This window comes from Phyllostomus hastatus, unplaced genomic scaffold (genome assembly GCF_019186645.2).
Source record: "Phyllostomus hastatus isolate PE091 unplaced genomic scaffold, TTU_PhHast_1.1 phas_contig_86, whole genome shotgun sequence".
Classification (NCBI taxonomy): Eukaryota; Metazoa; Chordata; class Mammalia; order Chiroptera; family Phyllostomidae; genus Phyllostomus; species Phyllostomus hastatus.
Window position 1 is genome coordinate 26,923,459 of NW_025333977.1, and position 19,142 is coordinate 26,942,600.

General features: G+C 36.3%; 1 protein-coding gene across 9 annotated transcripts in view; it reads right to left on the minus strand.

Moving 5' to 3' along the window:
• Positions 1 to 19,142, minus strand: part of TBL1XR1 (TBL1X receptor 1) — a 150,217-nt gene that overhangs the window by 31,792 nt on the left and 99,283 nt on the right. For 8 of the 9 annotated variants that reach the window (XM_045850945.1, XM_045850946.1, XM_045850940.1 and 5 more), the window contains one exon: positions 9,423 to 9,525. The exons of the other annotated variant lie outside the window; for it this stretch is intronic. In XM_045850945.1, the coding sequence (XP_045706901.1) occupies positions 9,423 to 9,480 (58 nt within the window). In that variant the 5' untranslated portion in view covers positions 9,481 to 9,525. The remainder of the gene's footprint in view (positions 1 to 9,422; positions 9,526 to 19,142) is intronic. 9 annotated transcript variants of the gene reach the window in all.

Genomic DNA, 19,142 nt, shown 5'->3' on the forward strand with positions numbered 1-19,142 from the left:
ACATTCTGTGTCCATTAGCAATTCTTTAATTTTTATTTGAAATACTTAAAACCAAAACACATAACAAAAATCTCTTTATGTTAGCCTTGCTTTTTATGTAAGCCAAGTTCAAAGTGAAAAGTAAAATTCTAGTAAATTGACAGACCCAAGGTATATCACAGTTGATTTTCCTCATGGCTCTTTCCCTCTTTGGGACACCTAACCATTCCATTCCTGTAACTGCCCACATAGTGAGAAGTGAAAAGGTGTTAAATACCTTTAAGACTTTCATTTTAACCTCATGATTTTGCCAACAGACAAGATCATTATCAAACATACCAATGGGGGGAAAACCTCATCATTTTGCACACTGTCCTTATGAGGAGACCCATAACTGCTTGAGTATGAGTAGGTTTCAGATCACCAGGGTAGAAAGCTGAGAATAAAGACTAGGGGAGATGGGGAGAGAGGGTAAGAGACGTGGCCCTGAAATCTGTAAGCACTGAGGTAGGAGATTTTGTTTTCCATCACATATCCCTCTCTGAAAGAGTTCTGCAGTAAATCCTGAGTAGGGAAAATAAAACTGAATAGCCAAGTGGCTTAGAATTTAAGATATTAAGATTTAAGTAAGATTTCAAGATAAACGGTATCATTTATGGGGGGTCTTCACCATGTATGCATATATATACTTGGATTATTTTATAATCTAAATTAGTTCATGGGAAAATAACCATTAAGAGAATAAGGATTCATTCAGAAACCAAAGCCATAACTACTATACTCTACTGTTCCCACTAAACAGTTAGAAAATGGTAAAAAATAAAGCTGAGGCAGAGTGAGCTCCTGTTTACTAACAGTAAACAAAAAATGGCACCACTGTTCTTCTGCTTCAGCTTAAGGTGGTGGCAGTAGTGCATGAAATATTAAGATACCTTATTAGCAAGGTTTTGAAAGTGTTTTGATTTTCATAACCTTTATAAACTGTAGCAAAGCCCATGATCTCTCCACTCTCTAATTCATGAGTCAACTTAAAAAATTAAAATTATTACATGTAAACCCTGCTTAATTAGATGATACAGTCCAAGCCTATGTCCAAGAATACCCTAAGAGTTGCACATGGATATTCAAAAGATGTCATTTTTTGGCTGGAATGTTACATATATCCTCAATTTGTTTTGTCACCAAGTGCTTACATCTATCAAGTTATTGCACATGCACTTAGAATGTTCTTAAATAGTAAGAAAACAAGCCTGAAGAGGTCATTAGCATTGTTTTGGCACTTCTCATTAATGTTGACACTAAAGAAGGTTCACACTTAAAACACTCTGCATAAATAAATGTCGGATTCGACTATCATCTTTTTCTTTATTTCTAGTAATAGCACTACATGGCAGCTTAAAATCATTATGTTCAAAATTTTCTTCTTCCCTGCTTAAAATTTTTTCTTTAGAAATTCCTGATTTTACAATTTTTGACTTCACAATTTCTGGCTTTACTTCCTCACACCTGAGAGTCATCCTCACTCCCACCTCTATGGAGGACATCTCACCAAACTCTGTATTAATGCCCCCTCTCTTGTCACCAGTGCTCCTGGCTCTGCCAGAACCTGGAATTTGGTCCCACAACCCTTTGGCCTGGACTGTTTACGGCCATCAGTTCCTTTCCCGTCGTCCCCAGTTCAGCACATCTGCCACATTACGGCTAGAATCCTACTTGTAAAACAAAAACTGATCCTCTCACTCCTTACTTAGGCACTTGCAATGACCCCTCCAGCCTCATAACAAAGACCAAGCTCCTAAGTATACCACTTTTACTTTCGTAATCTGACCCTACTTATCTGTGTGGGTTCACCCCCACCCCCAATTCCACACCCACATACTTCTTCCCATTGCACATTTAACTCAAGTGGCCAGCACTACTTGTTACATGCCTTCGGGCCTTCTGTGTCCCTATGCTCTCTTCTCCTAACTGAATGGAGGTGAAGTGCTTCCTTTTGCTGCCCCGGGCCGATCATTTTCTTCTGTGCTGATCATTTAATTTGGATGGAGCTACCACAATGTGTGTCTATGGTTGTGTGAATGTGCGTGCTAGCCTGCCTGAGGGAAGGATTTATGTCTAGTGATCTTTTAATTCTGGGAGAATAGAACATTACGCCTAACTTATCCAGTGCTCAATAAAATGTGTTAAATCAGAATGCAATTCTACTATAATGTGTCTTGAAACACCAGAAAATCTGTAAATACAGAAAAAACATGACTTAAATATTCTTGGAAAAACCAAAAGTTAAACATAAATCCGGGTTATGCTAGAAAATATTTCCATTTATCTGTAAATATGTATATAGGAAATTTTTTTTTTCAGGGATACCTTTTGACTTAGGAAGTAGAAGACAAAGGGATCAACCTATATCTGTGCAATACTGAAGTTTGGCCTGATTACCTAAAGTAGCATCCCTTCTTTGCAGGGGTGAAAGCAAATCTCATAGAAACAACACCTCTATAATCAAGTACTCCACGCATTCACGAGGGTGATTAAGGTTTGGGAGGGAGAAAAGAGAATCTATAGAGGAATGAAGCTGAAAACCACGGATTTCAGTATGCTGTAACTCAGTGATAAAGACAAGCATTGGCAGGTGTGTGGCTACTCAGGACCACGCACCATTCCCACATGAGACAAGAGACCACACAACAACCATTTTCTGAATGTTGCTTGTTTCAGACAGTGTTCTCCCTCTGGGATGACAGGGACTGTGTTCTTAAAGGGGCGCTGGTCCTCAGTCAGCTGGTGCTACAGAAACATGAAAATCAGCCTCAGGTCTCATGATTATGATATAGAGTGTCTCAACAAGAAAATAAAGGCAAAGCTTAAGTACTATCACAACACAGTGCCACAGACTGGAAGGAAAATCTGACCTAGCCAAGGTCCTATTTAAAGTTCATGTCAGAAAACCCTAAAAAATCATGTCACTGCTAACATCATCACACACACCTTGCCCCCAAATCCATTTCCAACTCTGTTCTATAGACCCATATTTCTGTTTACTCTAAAAGTTCCACAATCATTAGTAACAAGGATACAAAACACAGCATAGGGAATACAGTCAATGATATTGTAATAATTATGTATGGCACCAGATGGATACTAGACTTCTTGGGGGGATTGCTTCACAAGTCATATAAATGTCTAATCACTACGCTCTACACCTGAAATTAATACAAATTATTTGTCAACTATAAGTGAAAAGTAAAACAACAACAAAAAAAAAACAACCTAGAACTGCAAAATGATCCATCAACTTCTCTCATAGGTATACTGTCAAAGAAAAATAAAAACACATTTGAACAACAATAACAAAAAGTTCCTCAACCAAATGCTTGAAGGGTTTAGAAAAAGTAAAAAGAAAAAGCGGGGGATGCTATAAGGGATCTTTGATGTTGAAGAGTTAGACCCAGAACTTAGGCAAAAAAAAAAAGAAAGAAAGAAAAACTATTACAATTCCAAAACCCAATGCAACTGTTAATGGTTTGTTTGGTTTTTTTACTTTACATATTTTTTTTTCACAGCAAAATAAAACGCACTTGCCATACAATTTTGGGCCTTAATTTTGCTCTTAAAAATATATACAACTATGAACATTTCACGTAAATTATATTTTCTAAAAAAAATGTATTATAATATTCAACCAACAAATGTACTCAGCCAGTAAATTACTCATTCCATAGCCGGACATTTAGGTTTTTCCAATGTTCACTATTTAAAAACAACCTTACCTCAACAAATACCTATGTGTATAGGTTTTGGTCGGGTATAATTTTTTTCCCCTTAGGATGGATTCCCTCAAATGTTTAAAGGGACATAAACATTTTAAAAGGAGTTTTCATGATTACCAAGTTGCTTTCCCACCAAATTGTGCAAATTTACACAGCATCAGCAAGTTATGTGTTTCCCTATACCCTTAATATGCTGGCTATTCCTAAGAAAAGAGAAAGATCACTATTAAGATTAAACAGGTTGTTTGGCAACTATCTAAAGAACCTTTGTTGTTTTTTAAGAACAACAAATGTCAATAGAAATGAGTAACTGCAATTTCCTCTATCAGCTAAAAATTGTCATTCGGGTGACAAAAAGAGAAGAACTGATTTGGAAGTGTAAATGTACAGTAACGACCAGCATTTGTAACTGCTTGCTGTGCACTGTTAATCATGCATGTAACAACTATGTGTCAAATCAATGTCAATTCATACTTTATTTGATTATAAAGCAAAACACTGCATATCTACTTGTTCTTTTGTAGCTGACCATCCTAACTCATATAAATTAAAAGACTAAGGGTGGACATTCAGATTCTGAGCTCTCCTCACTCTAGTTCTTGGCTCGGGGCACATTAGTGATAGCCAGATTAACCTGACTTCATCCTGTCTGCTGTTAGTGTGTTTATAAATGGTACCAGCAGAAGAATATATGCAAAGGAATGTTAATGTTACCTAGCCCAGCTACCTTTATCTGAGTCCAGAGAAACTACAGTCACTTGCTGACATTTTACTAACACTGTAGCAGTTAGTATAAAATCATTAAATTAAAAAAATGAATGAATGGGCCCTGGCTGGTGTGGCTCAGTGGACTGAGTGCCAGCCTGCAAACCAAAGAGTTGCTGATTCCATTCCCAGTCAGGGCACATGCAGGGGTTGTGGGCCAGGCCCCCGGTGGGGGGTAGGTGAGAGGCAGCCACACTCATGCAAACTCAGGCAAACACACTGGTGTTTCGCTCCCTCTTTCTCTCTCCTTTCCCCTCTGTCTAAACAAATAAATAAATAAAATTTTTTTAAAATGAGTAAGTGGATTTTGGTGTTTTAAGTTACAACCTTTAATATTATACATAAACATTCAGGTTACTTTGTGCCTACTATGATCACATTTATATTAAGTGTGTATGTGGGGGGTGTTGTATTTGACAGGTGATCTTATAAACAAATAGAATGTGAGAAGTAGGCATTATCTCAGAAAAAGTGGTATGGTGAAAGACCTGTATTTGGGAGACTCAACACCCCTTTGAAAAAAGGTTAGAAAACAGAGGAGGAGGGTGGGGTACAGGAGATAAGATGCTCTTTATTGAACCAAACCTTTCAAGCCTACATATCATACCTTCTCACAACTGGAGGCTATATGCCAAGATAAACTTCAATTCTAAAAACATGAGGACTTTTGCTATGGTTACTATTCAGAATCACAACCTGGAAAGTCAGTAATAATAACATTGTTTTTGCATTTTCAAGTTAGTCTTCAATCATAAAATGTAAAATACAACAGTCTCATAACATCCAACATTCAGGTACATTATAAATAATGCAATTCAGCATGCAAATAATAAAAATGTCATGCAATAGATGGCAGTTAAATTTACACTCAAGAATTCTCCCCCAAACCAAATAGACAATTTAGGCAAAATAAAATTACATATCACACAAAGGAACAAGACAAATGAGTGCCAAAAAGTTCACAAATAACTGCCAGGAACAACTTCTCTAGGAAAAAAAAAAAAAAAACAAAAAAACAACTAAAACAGAAAAGTCCAAGGAAAATGGGAAAATGCAAAGGTGGGATGGGAGGATTAAAAATGTCCAAACCAGCCCAGCTCTTCTACAATTAACACTGCTATCAGGTTCAGTTATACAGATACAATTTAGCATGTACTGCTTAGTATTTATTCTACATATGGTTGCTAGATTTGAGTTATTAGCGCAATCAAATTATTAATGTCCTTGGGTAAGTGCTAATTAAAGGGAGCATAATGAATCAAGTCAATCATCATCACTGACAGTACTACGTGTCAAATACATTCTATTTTCAAAAGAGAAAAAAAAACTAATTTTATTCCCTAGGATATATTTGTTGAATATGGAAGTCCAGTTCATAAAAGAACAAAATGGTGACGACCAAAGTAATTTGCTTAGGGTGAACTTTCTAGAGATAAAAGTGAGGGGAAAAATGTCAGAACCCTTAATAAAAACAACCTACATTAAATATACTTTACTCTTAATTAGTTTTAATGAATAAGGGAGAGTAACTTATTTCACTTGAAACCAAGTATCACAATGTATTTCCTTTTTAACGAGCAACAAATTTTATGGATTTGGAAACTGAAGATCTGAGAAAATTAAGTAATTTGAAGGGAAACAGGATTTTTTAACAGACTAATATATTCCAGTGCTGATAACATTCATAATAGAATGATCACCACAAAGAGTATTTAAGATGAAAACAATTCAAGTGATTTTATCCCCTCTGGAGATGGATACCATCTGGTCCAATCAACATTAAACACTGTTTGCAGAGAACAAATACTAGACATTCTTACTGAAAAACATTATTTCTAAAGCATACATTTATCAAAACAGAACCAAGCATTCCTAAGGTGGTTTTTGGGATTTCAAACTAAGAGCTTTTACATAATGAGACAAGCAGGAAGGAAACTTTGTTTTCCTTTGTGTAAGTCTTTATGACCAGCTCTTTACCGTCTCTGCACAGACACTTGGTCATCATGATTTCTTTTCTTCCTGTCTCTTCTTCCCATTTCAGTACTACTTCATGGGGAAGGTAGCAATATTAAGATTCTAGTTTCTTTTATTTTAACTTTTTTAAGAGAAATATTTATGGCCTAAAAGAGTAATTTATATCATATTTCTCAGACACTTAATGATTAATTCTCAATAAATATTCCTTGCAAATTATGGTGATAAAGACACTAAATCCCAACAGAAGGGATTTCTGGACTGCGTGATTCCAAGATTGAACCAACTGCAAAAATGGCAATTTTTATGTGCAAATGGAAATCAGAACCAAGAAAGGAACTCTGAAATCGTGGCAAGTACTGAGATGGGTTAGAATCTGAGCTCTTCCGGAAGCGTGTCCCTAGTTGACAGCTCATAAATTTCTTAAACTCTTTTCCACCTCTATCTCTGTAAGTAATTTCAAAAGAAATGTCTGATAATAGAAACATGTCTCATCATTCCTGCAAAAGCTTACCTACAAACACAAATACACCACTTTTGTTGTCAGCTCCCTCTTTAGGAGATATTCTCACATTCCAAATCTCAATGTGTACATTTCATGCTTTCTACTTTCTCTCAAATAGTTACATTTTTCTCTCAAGATTCAGAGAACATGCTACATACCTGATGTCAAGTTCTAATTGTCCTACAACTGATATAGATCATTGGCTTTCAAACTTTATTATGCCTAAGAATCACCCGGAGCACTTTGTGAAATGTGCATTCCTCAACCCATTCACTGTGCTCCACGTGATTCTGATGCAAGTGATCAAAAGGGTCCAAGTTTAGAATTCTGGTATAGGCAGTTCTTAAATCATGGCAGGATACAATCCTAGAAAAACTGCCATTAAGTCAAAATGTCATCAGTTGAGTCTCATTTCCCCTACAAATCATAATGTAAATAGTTAAATTTTATGAAGGGACTGGTGTTCACAGTTTTAGAGATGTGACTTAACATCATACTTTATCACCAGTACACTGCTGTATAAAGTATAAAGCTTTCTGAAAAATGCACAAAGAATAGTAATATAGTAAACAATTTTAAAGAACTTATGATAAATATCAGTCTATCATAGAAAAGGTTTTTTTTTAATATAATTCTTACTTTATTTTTCCTGCAATGTAGAACACCTCAACAGTTGGAATTTAGAAGGGTTTTTTCTCTGAGAACATAACCAACTTTAAGAAGACTTTTCATAATATGCAGACTCCTAGTTGGAAACAAGAAGACCTGAGGGTTCATTAACATCTCTAACTTCACCTTGCCCTATTTCACCTCAGCACAGGCTTGAACCACAGGATGCTGCTGAGCTCTTCAACTGTTTCTGATCTCCAGAAATAGCGGTTTTGTACGGTTCAACCTAAATAACTACCTTTACAATCCATCTACAAGCCATTACAATATATTGTCCATCCATGATCATTCATAATGTATCTTGTTTTAGTGTCCAAGGCCTCAAAACTCTGGCTTAAATATTGGCCAGAATTCTAAGGCAGAAAAAAGTTTGTTTCAGCGCAACAAATCCTTTCCATTTTGTCCAAAAAGGTACTACATAACAGTATCTAAACATGTGCATATATGTTATATATTTAACAATCACTAGGTCTCTACTTTTTCTACTTTATTAATCATTTTATCCTACTCAAAATAGTCTATGGATGCCCTTTGGATCTGCCTTCAATACCAGTTTACCAGTTAAAAACAAAAACAAAACAAGACCTATTAATTTCAGAGCTTCCAAGCAAGTTATTTTGCATCGGTTGGTTACATTCATTTCTTCTCTTTTCTCCTCCCTGCCTTTGCTGAACACATTTTCCAAGCTATTCCAGGCCAGAGAAGAGCAGTGAGGCTTGAAACCAGGAAACCTCCAACAGAGGGAAGAGCTCAGAGCTGGAGTGCAGGTGGGAACATCTCAGTCCACACTGGATCTGGGATCTAAGCTCATGTTTACACTCCCTCTATAAGGAATGGCAACTAGCTGGACCCTATAAGAATAACTGGAGTTTCAAAACCAAAATTGAGATGTCCTACTCTATTTCTTCTGTCTTCCCTTACACACAACTACCAAAATTATATTTTTTATACCCCATACCTCACCTTACTACTAAAGCATTCCAATAAATTTAAGCTGCAATTTCTAAAATTCGATCACTCCAGCATGATACTTTCAAAGCACTAATTCCATCTCATGTTAACAACCTGCACTTACCATTATTGCTGTCAACCTTTTCTACCATCCTATGCCCCATCCAACCCAAGTTTAGCCTCTTACGTTGTTTTGTTTTTTGCTTAATCCATCTCACATTTTCCTTGTAGTTTTTTCCTTTTCTTTTATGACAACACTTCTGTTTAGAAAACTTGGATGATCTCTCATTTATTTAATATTTTTAACAAATGACTTCAGTAATTTATTAATTATCCCCCAATAAAGACATTAGTAAGAATTCAGGTCATGGATACACATAATCAACTTGGATAATACTTATAAAAACATTCTGAAAAAATATGGAAAGGTTTTGAAATGCTAACTATAATTAGGACTAGTAACATTTAGCTAAGGATTCTGAATATATGTTATTAAATTAATGATATCTGAGAGTTTATGTTCCTGTGTACAATAATCTCATTGCAGAACAAATCAGAAAAATGATCTTCGAACAGTGAAACCCAAACCATCATTTACAAAGTGTTTCCCTGAGATGATTCTAACATATTTGAAAGAGTCAGAGAGTTAAAACCATGCAGTAACACATAGCTTTAAAATGGCAGTCCAGACATTTAAGGAAACATACAAAGTTCAACAGTTTGGACTGATACAAATTTCAAATGCATAAAAGGTTATTTTGAGAATATTAAAATAATTTGAGGCCTATTTACTTTACGAAAGTACTCACCTGACTCTTGCAAGTATCTATATACCAAGAAGTTGACCTCATCACTGCTTATACTCATCTTTATTCCCACTTAAACCATGAGGTCACAACACAGGATATAACCCTAAAAATAAAACAAAGTTAATTAAGTATTTTCTCAATATAATATTTTAAACAAAATGTAAACAATGTTGTAAAAACCATTTGATTTTATTAAAGAAAGAAAAAAATTCTATATTGCCTAATAATAATAAACCCTACAAATAAAGTTACTCCCAACAGTAATCAATTACATAACCCAAACATGGCTGGGTCTATTTTTCTGCAAGATAACATATTGACAAAAATGATTCGAAACTTATAAAAAGGCTTTAGCATCACACTTGAATGATTAAATCAAACAGCATAAATAGTTGGTCCTTTTTCTCTTTAACTATAAAAACAGTAAATTTTAAGCATCAAAATATTATTTATTTAAGAACGACTGATTTTAGACCACTGACTAAAGGGGAAAGAAGGTGAGCTTGTTTGTGTCTACATAATTTCGTGCGGTTTGAAGTCTCTATATAGTCAACATCTAACCTGCGATATGCAAGTTTCCAAAAGCTCTATGTATGTAAGGCAGAGAGGCTGGACTACAATTCTGCAAACTCAAATGATACTGTCTTACTGGATATATCCTTAAACCTTGAATTGGGAGGAAGGGAAAACCAGTAAACTAAGGCATAACAAACATGTCTAACTATACTTATCCATGCTCCTGTCACAGAAGGGATTTAAAGCAGTTGCAAGCAAACTTTTTGTGTTTGGGGCCAGAGAGTGAATGTGTTCAAGACTTTGCCAGCCATGCAGCCTCTGTCACTACTACTCAACTCTGTGACTGCAGCACAAAAGCAGCAGCAAACAAGTAAACAAATGAGTATGACTATGTTTCAATAACACATTATTTAGGGACACTGAAATTAGAATGTTACATGCATTTGTTGTGTCCCTTTTTTTTTTTTTTTAATTTCCAAGCACTTAAAAAATAACAAATAAAAAAATTCTTAGGTCTGGCCTAATAAAAGACCAGGCCTACAGGTTACAGTTTCTCAGTCCCTCGTTTACAAAAGATGTCTTAACATCTCGTATAAAAGGGTACCAAACATTATGGGTCTGTGCTGATTGTTCTGCCACCTCATGGATCCTTTACAATGGAGAGTTCACAGTACACTTTAAAATCACAAATTAACAGCCCTGACCACCACCGGTGTGGCTCAATTGGGTATCCTCCTGCAAAGCAAAAGGTCACCTGATCAATTCCCAATCAAAGCACATGCCCGGCTTGTGGGTTCAGTCATGGTTGGGGTGCACAGGAAAGGCAATGGGTCAGTTTCTCTCCCTCTCTTTTTCCTTCCCTTTCCCACTCTCTAAAGATAAATAAAATCTTTTTCAAAAAGTCACAAATGAACAAGCACTTGGGCAGACTACGAGGTGACAGGAACAGCTACTGCCCTAAATTGTGGAAAGAGTGGTGACTAAGCACTCATCAAGCTTGTATCTCAGAAAGCAAAAAAAAAGACAAGGAATTGCAACAATTTTCCAATGGACACACACAGAGGAAACCTTAACCAAATTTAGTAGTCTAAAAATATAGCTTAGGGAAAGTGTCACTGGTGTTTAGACCTGAAGGACAGGAGCAAAATGAGAACATGAAAGTTTGGGGGAGGAAGGCAGGGAATGGAAACAACTCAGTGAGTAGTAACAGTCAACAAAAGGGCGGGGTGAGGAGAAAGTAACAAACTATGAAGTAAGGCTTGAAACCCAGACAAAAACTGTGTTCTAAGGGGCCCTGAGAGAATCACCTAGAGAAAATTAATGGACTGACAAGATTTAAGCAGCATAGATGAATGACCTGATTTACATTTTTAAAAGATCCTGAATCAAATATGAAGAACAGACTGGACAGAAACTGGACTGGAAAAGAGGAGCAAAGAATTAGGAGGGTGTTGCAGAAATCTAGCAACAGACCGAAAAACCTCGACTGTGCCACTGGAGGTGGAGAGAAGTGCGGGGATTCCAAAGATATTGGACTCAAGGGTGGTTGGATACAGAGAGGAAAAGGCAAAATTCAAACTTCTTTTAGGACATCTGGATGGCTGGTATTTCCAGTTACTGAGATGAGAAACTATGGAGGAAGAGTAAAAACTATCTTGATGTAAAGAAAAAAGCACCTCTCCCCAAAAATATTACCTCAAAGAGTACAGTTAATCACCTGAATGTTCAACATACAGTATCCCCTGACCCATGAGGACATTCCAAGAATCTCAGTGCCTGAAACCACAGACAGTACTAAATGTTGCATATACCATACTACGATTGTTCCTATGTATGATAAAGTTTAATTTATCAATTAGGCACAGTAAGAGATTACTAACAATAAGTACTAATAAAGTTAAACGTTTACAACAATATGCTATATTAAAAGTTATCTCTCATTCCAGAAGATCACTTGCCAAAATGTTTGTGTAGACACTCAATACTTTCTAGCACATTACTTTTGATCAAAATATGTTTCTGCTCATGTCTTCCACCCAGAGTTAGTACCTTTTCTGTCTTTTTTCAATGAATATAACTAAATTAACTGTGATCATTTCACAATGTGTGTGTGCAAGTTATTATGTCGTATACCTGAAACTAACATAATGTTGTGTATGTTAATTATACCTCAAAAACCGGGGTGGGGGGATGGGGGGGGACACGACACACCACTTACAGTTGTACTAGTAGACATAAAATAAAGGTTCAGGTCAGCACTGTTTATAAGAAAGAAGAAAATGAACTACCTGACATACTACACAGCAAAATAACCCCCCCCCCACTTTAACATTGTAATCTAGACTAAAATTTACAAACTACTTAAGTGGTTTCATACTCAGAACATGGTTTAGTTTTTTACCTTTTTATTGAATATACTGGGATGACATTGTTTAATAGAATTATATAGGTTTCAGGTGTACAATTCTATAAAATACATCACCTATCTATTGTACTGTGCTTACCACCTCAAGTGAAGCCCCTTCCACCACCATTTATTCCCCCCCCAATCCCCTTTTCCTCTGGTGATCACCATACTACTGTCTGTATCTGTGTTCTGAAGGGGGGGGGGGGTTTGCTTCATTCTTTCACGTTTTTCACCCAGCCCCCCAACCACCCTCCCGTCTGACAACCATCAGTCTGTTCTCTGTAAGTCTGTTTCTATTTTGTTAGTTTATTTTGTTCATTCCACATTAGTGAGATTATATGGTATTTTTTTCTATGACTGGCTTATTTTACTTAGCCATAATATTCTCCAGGTCCATCCATGTTGTCACAAAAGGTATGATTTCCTTCTTTTTTTAAGACCAAGTATTATTCCATTGTGTAAATGTACCACATTTTTTATTCACTCAACAGCTGACACTTGGACTGCTTCCAAATCTTAGCTATTGTATATAACACTGCAATGAACACAGGAGTGCACATAATCTTTCAAACTAATGTTTTGGGTTTCTTCAGCTATATTCCCAGCGGTGGAACTGCTAGGTCACTAAGGTACTTCTGTCTTTAATTTTCTGAGGTATTTCCATACTGCTTTCCACAGTGGCTCCACCAGTCTGCACTCCCACCAACTGTGCACAAGTTTTCCCTCCTCGCTAGCACTTGTTTGATTTATTGATGATAGCCATTATTACAGGTTGTGAGGTGATATCTCAGTGGTTTTAACTTGCATTTCTCTGATGATTAGTGATGTTGAACATTTTTTCAAATGTTATTGGTCATCCATATGTTCACTTTGGAGACGTGTCTATTCAGGTCCTTTGTCCATTTTTTAATTGGACTGTTTTTTGGTGTTGATTTTTGTAAGTTCTTTATAAATTCTGGATATTAACCCTTCATCAGAGGTATCATTGGCAAATATGTTCTCCCATTCAGTGGGTGTTCTTTTCATTCTGGTGATGTTTTCCTTTGCTCTGTAAAGCTTTTTTAGTTTGATGTAGTCCTATTTGTTTATTTTTTCTTTTGTTTCCCTTGATCAAGGCAATATATCAGAAAAAAATATCACCATAAGAAATACCCCAGATTGTTTTCTTCTAGGACTTTTATGGTTTCAAGTCTAACATTTAATTCTTTAATCCATTTTGAGTTTATTCTTGTGTGTGGTGTAAGAAGGTGGTCTAGTTTCCTTTATTTGCTTAACTAAGCATTGACCACATACTGTAGCCGTAACTTCTGCAATATGAGATACAACAGCAAAACTAGCACAAATTTCTTTTCAAACCTCCTTTACAGTATCTTAAAGAGAAGCTACAGTCTTATGAAAGATCTTAGCAACCTTAGCATGTGATTTTTCTTTGCTTGTTACGTTGACAACTTTCACCTTTTCACTTAAAAAAGCCTTTACAACTTCTCGATGGCATATCTGAATTGCCAGCTGCTCTCTGGGGTGACTATGAAGTAAAATAAGTGTCACTTGAAAACAAGCACTGCTGTACCATGACAGTGGATCTGATAACCAAGGCGGCTACTAAAACGACCGACGGGCAGGCGGCATACACAGTGTGGAGACGTGGACAAAGGGAGGAGTCAAGGCTCAGGCAGGACAGATCGAGATGGCACGAGATTTTGTCATGCTACTCAGAATAGCATGCACTTCAAAATTTGTCAATTGTTCACTTCTAGAATTTTCCATTTAACATTTATTGTTAGACAAGTTTGACCATGGTTAACTCAAAGCATGGAAAGTGAAACCCCGAGTAATGGGGGACTGCTGCACTCACATCACCTGGGGGTAATGAACCAACCCACACACATGCCAGGCAGATGCATCTGTGAAGTGAGGCAGCGACCAGTGGAAAGTAAACACTACAATGGTCATGTAATATGTGAATAAAGGTTATGGGAAGGAAATGTACTAAAACACTTTTTCTGACCAATTTATTTTATTCACGCAGTGAGTACACTTTAAGCACTTCCCATGTTCCAATGCGCCAGGTATTCTGACAGATGCTAGAGATATGGCTAAATGAGGTAGACCAGGGCTAGACCTTGTGACTCTACAGGTTGCTGAGGAGAGTGAAAACAATTAATTCCAACTTAGATAAGGAAAATTACATAAAATTATGAGAGCACACACCCTGAGTCTGAGTGTTCAGGCAGGCAAAGTATGTAAAATGTAAGTGACCTACATACAAGGTTTCTGTAATAGGCACAGTTGAAGGAGCTAACATTGCTTTTAATGCAAAATACCTGAGGTATATGACATTACCTTTGCTCCCATCTGTAGGCACACTGCTTTCTCATTGACTTGCACGTTAAAGAAAGTGAGGTGAAAGAATGTGCACATTTACTGAGTGAGTGCTCCATGCTACAGATGGGGCCAGGCCCTATTAACATTCAGTTTCCTCTTCAGTGTCGTATTCCTCATTTTAAGGTAAGGGCACTGATATTAGAATAGCTTTTCTATACATGGATCTGTGTATACAGAAATGTTATTCAAACACTAAACTGACTGTCCTCGGTGTAGGAAAAAATGAAAACCCGTATGGAATGTATAATGTAGAATAATGTAACGACTATAAAGAATGAAAATCCTCAGCGCTGGAGGGTCCTTAAGGAGTGCTAATTCCAAGCTGTGGCCTAACGTGCTGAGGCCCCACGCTGTAGCACTGCACAGCTCACGCCGACTATGATGTGGACAGAGCTCCAGAGTGATCAGCCGGTCTCTGCAGTCACAGACCACTGCAGTACCCTGCTAAACAACAGCTTCTAAACCCACACAGAACCATGTAACAAAATTACTAGGTTCATTGGGGGTGAGTTCTCAATCTGCTGGGAAGCTAATTCACAGTTCAGCTGTTGCCCTGCAATCCACTGAGTTATCACAGAAACCTCTGTCTAACTGTCTTATTAAAACCAAGACACACGGTAAAAATACCAAATGATCATAACTAACAAAAAGAAAACAACAAAGTGTGCGTATGTGGAGGGGAACTGAAATATGAGGACAGAGATTAAATCAATCTATCCATTAGTGAAGTCATGGTATTTACTGTCATGTTGTGGGCTGCAGAGAATTCCTATGTTGAGCCCTTACTTCCAGTACCCCAGAATGTGTCTTTATTTGGTGATGGTACCTTTAAAGAGGTGATTATATTAAAATGAGGCCAAGAGAGTGGACCTTTAATGATATGAACGCAACCCAATAGGACTGGTGTCCTTGTAAGAGGAGGCAGACACATCAGGATGGATGTGCACAGAGGCCATGTGAGGAGATGGTGAGAAAGTGGCCATCTGCAAGTCAAGGAAAGAGGCCTCAAAAGGAACCACACCTGCTGGCACCTTGATTTTGACCTTCCAACTTCCAGAACTGTAAGAAAATAAATTTCTGTTGTTTAAGCCATCTAATCTGTGGTAATTGGTTATGGCAACCCTGGCAAACTGATACATACCCACCTTATACCACAAATTCTTAAAAGCTCTCTATTTGATCATTCATTAGAGATCTTTAAAAGTATTAAGTTCACAATTGCTAGGATGTGCCTTTCTGAGAATTTGCCTCTTTCTATCTTTAGGAACCCATCCTGTCCTGTGATTATCAAAGACTATGAGATTAGCAGAATACATTAACATTTCAAAATCTTCTGCTCCCCAAGGGCCCCTTGTTCTCATGCTCCTTCCATGAATCATTCTCAGGAACAGCAGCAAAAAGTGTATTACTCTTAATTTTCCAGATTAAAAATAATAATTCAAATTCTACCAATGTTAGGTAATAACACTTTGGTGTGTATAAAATATTGGGTACAATGAAGGAAGGTATATTTTAAGACTGAGCTTGAAGTCTTTGGCAATATAGCTTAAAATGTGCATAAAGTACATTCTCGATTTTTGCTATGCCAAATGTTATGAGGTTTCACAAAATTTTACTAAATGAAATCATGTTTACCAAATTAATTTTGCAAACTATAAAGTTACATCAAGATCTACAATCTGATATTCTCAAGAAGAAACACTAGACTCTAAATGAAACAAAGTTCAGCTTATTTTTTTATATAATACTAATCAAACTAAAAGCAAAAAACAGAATCAATTTGGCTGATTTCTTAAAGTATTAATAAACAATGGTGTATTTACTTTTTTGTGTATTAGCTCTGAAGTACAACTATGATTTATTTGTCAAACATTTTAAGGATATCTCTTCATGGCTGCCTGTAACATTAAGTCCAAAGAGAAGCCAAGAAGTGTATTTCCTTACAACAAAAAAGGGCTGCCATTTATAACATCAGAATAAATGCTGAGTTTAAACCATATTTTTAAATACCCAATCTCATTAGATAATTTTTACTCACACTATTAAAAAGGAGATAATATCCTTTTTAAATTAGTAAGTGTTTTAAGAGGCCATTTTTAATAATTTGAATATCATATCCCAGTAAAAAGTCTATATTCCCCTCCCCAATCCCCCGACCCAAGAGAAGTAAAGGCGCTTTAAACAAAAAGGTAGACAAGACAGTTTGCAAAGGTAAATGAGCAACACTGGCACTGGCTTTACCTTCCAAGTTTGGCACATGATCACCTTTTGGATAATTTTCTTAAGAGTGTGCCTGGCAATGTGTACATGTTCTATCAAAGGTAGTTTACTACTCTTTTTTTTAATTTAATTGTTATGGCCAATTTTTGTGCTGTGAGGATTTCTTCTTTTGGTTATTGTTGCTATTTGTTTTGTTATCAGATTAATGGTCACCAAAAATCCAATGTTGGTAAAATCGTAAGAATTTAAAGTATGATTATAACTTGGGAGGGATTAACTTCTAAATTGTTTTCCCTTCCTTTTTTCATTCTAATCCAGAGTTCTCAGATATAAATTAAAGACAACATGACAGATAATTTCTTTCACTTCTAAGCATCAATAATCCAAGTAAGTAAAAGTCTATAGGGTATTATTACGTATGAATCTCGCAGGCCAAAAGAGAATACCAGGTCATGTAGTGATTTGAAATAAAGTATTTTTAATAGGTTTATTCACAAAAGTGCATTCAAAGTTTTTAAAAACTATCAGAGCTCAGATGGATGTCTCCAAGAATTAGGGGAAGGGAAAATGAGCCCACCCCACTAAGAAACATTTAAGTACTTTTAGGTGTGATGCTTATAAGGACCAACTATTACTTATAAACAGTGACTTATATAAAGACATAGACAAATAGTATACCAAATCATTCATTCATTAGTAACAGACTTCTGAGAACAACCCACTGTTTCAACTGTGACTGAGGGATTTGCAAATTACAGCCTGTGTGTCAAATCCAACCCATCACCTATTTTTGTACAGCTCACCACACCTTGTGATTTTTACAAAACAAAAAATGGTGTTTACAGAACATTTGCTATTAATTTGATGCCAGGGAGCACTAATTTTGATTTTCAGTTAAGCAATTTTAAATCACAGCAAAACTCTCAAGACTGAGAACAGTAACTAGCAACCAATCCAAATCATCTTTGATGTGAGTTCAACTGACATTAGCTACAGCCCTATGTCTTTTTATATCCTAGAGGCCTCTGAGGAGCTGCCTCACAGCTCTAGATGTGAATTTGAACTTCCCAAACATGTAAAGAAATGGTTGTTTACACAGATGTCTTCCAAGATCCCTTTAAAATATAAGCCTATACGATTCAATACATATGTGTTGAATGGTTAAATAAAATTATAGTCAAGATATATTGACAGAGGAATGAACAAAGACAAAAAAGTTAGAACACTAGGGAAACCAAGAGGCCATATTCCTGGCACATTTTTTTTTTTCAATTATTGAGCAGAAATGAGTCCAGAACTTGAAATGATTGTCAGTGTGGGAAGGAAATGTCCAGAAATTCAAGTTAGGTATGAAAATAAAAACCAAGAAGCTAGTGCCTTCCTAATTAGAAAGAAAAGCTGAGTTTGTTTGAATGGGAACAAATGTAAGAAAAATAACAAAATTTCTCAATTAAAACAGACTTAATTCTAGCTTTGGAACAGATCGGAGGATATGGAGGACTGAAACAGCTAAAACTTTAAAAGGGATATTACATCAATGGATGAAAATTTTGCTTGAAACTGAGAAATTACAAGCAAAATAAAGAGAAAAAAATACCGAATATGACAAACTCAGAGTTATAACCTTTTTCTTTTGATTCCTCAAAAGAAAAGAAAAAACTAAGCAGACAAAATTAAGACTACTGAGCCCTAGTGAATCCAAACGAGTGTCCATGGACTGATTATATATACTTGGTAAATTCTTTACAAGAAGGGGAGAAGTAAAAATGTGCAGAGGATTGTTCTGCTGGCAGAAACGTGGGGATAATACAGATCAAGTGTCCAACGCTGGAGGAAAAACCTGTAAAGTAGAGATCAACGTTCATCCCCTCAATGGACAATTGCTGCTGTTCCAATCAGGTAAAGAGAATTTCAACCAAGTTTAATACTCAGATAACAGACTGATACACCCATGTGTACAAGGCAAACACATGCACGCACACACACACTAGCTATTGGAATATCTGAAAGAGAAAGGCAAAAAGCAAATGGAGTAGAAACTGATGACAGATGTGAACTGAAGTAGGCTTTCAAGTTCACTTTTTTTTAAAAAAAAAAAGGAAAAATCTACCATAGGTCAATTTACTATCCTATTAGATTTTGTTTAAAAAAGAAACAAACTAAAACTCAGTTAGGAACAAATCAAGTGCATC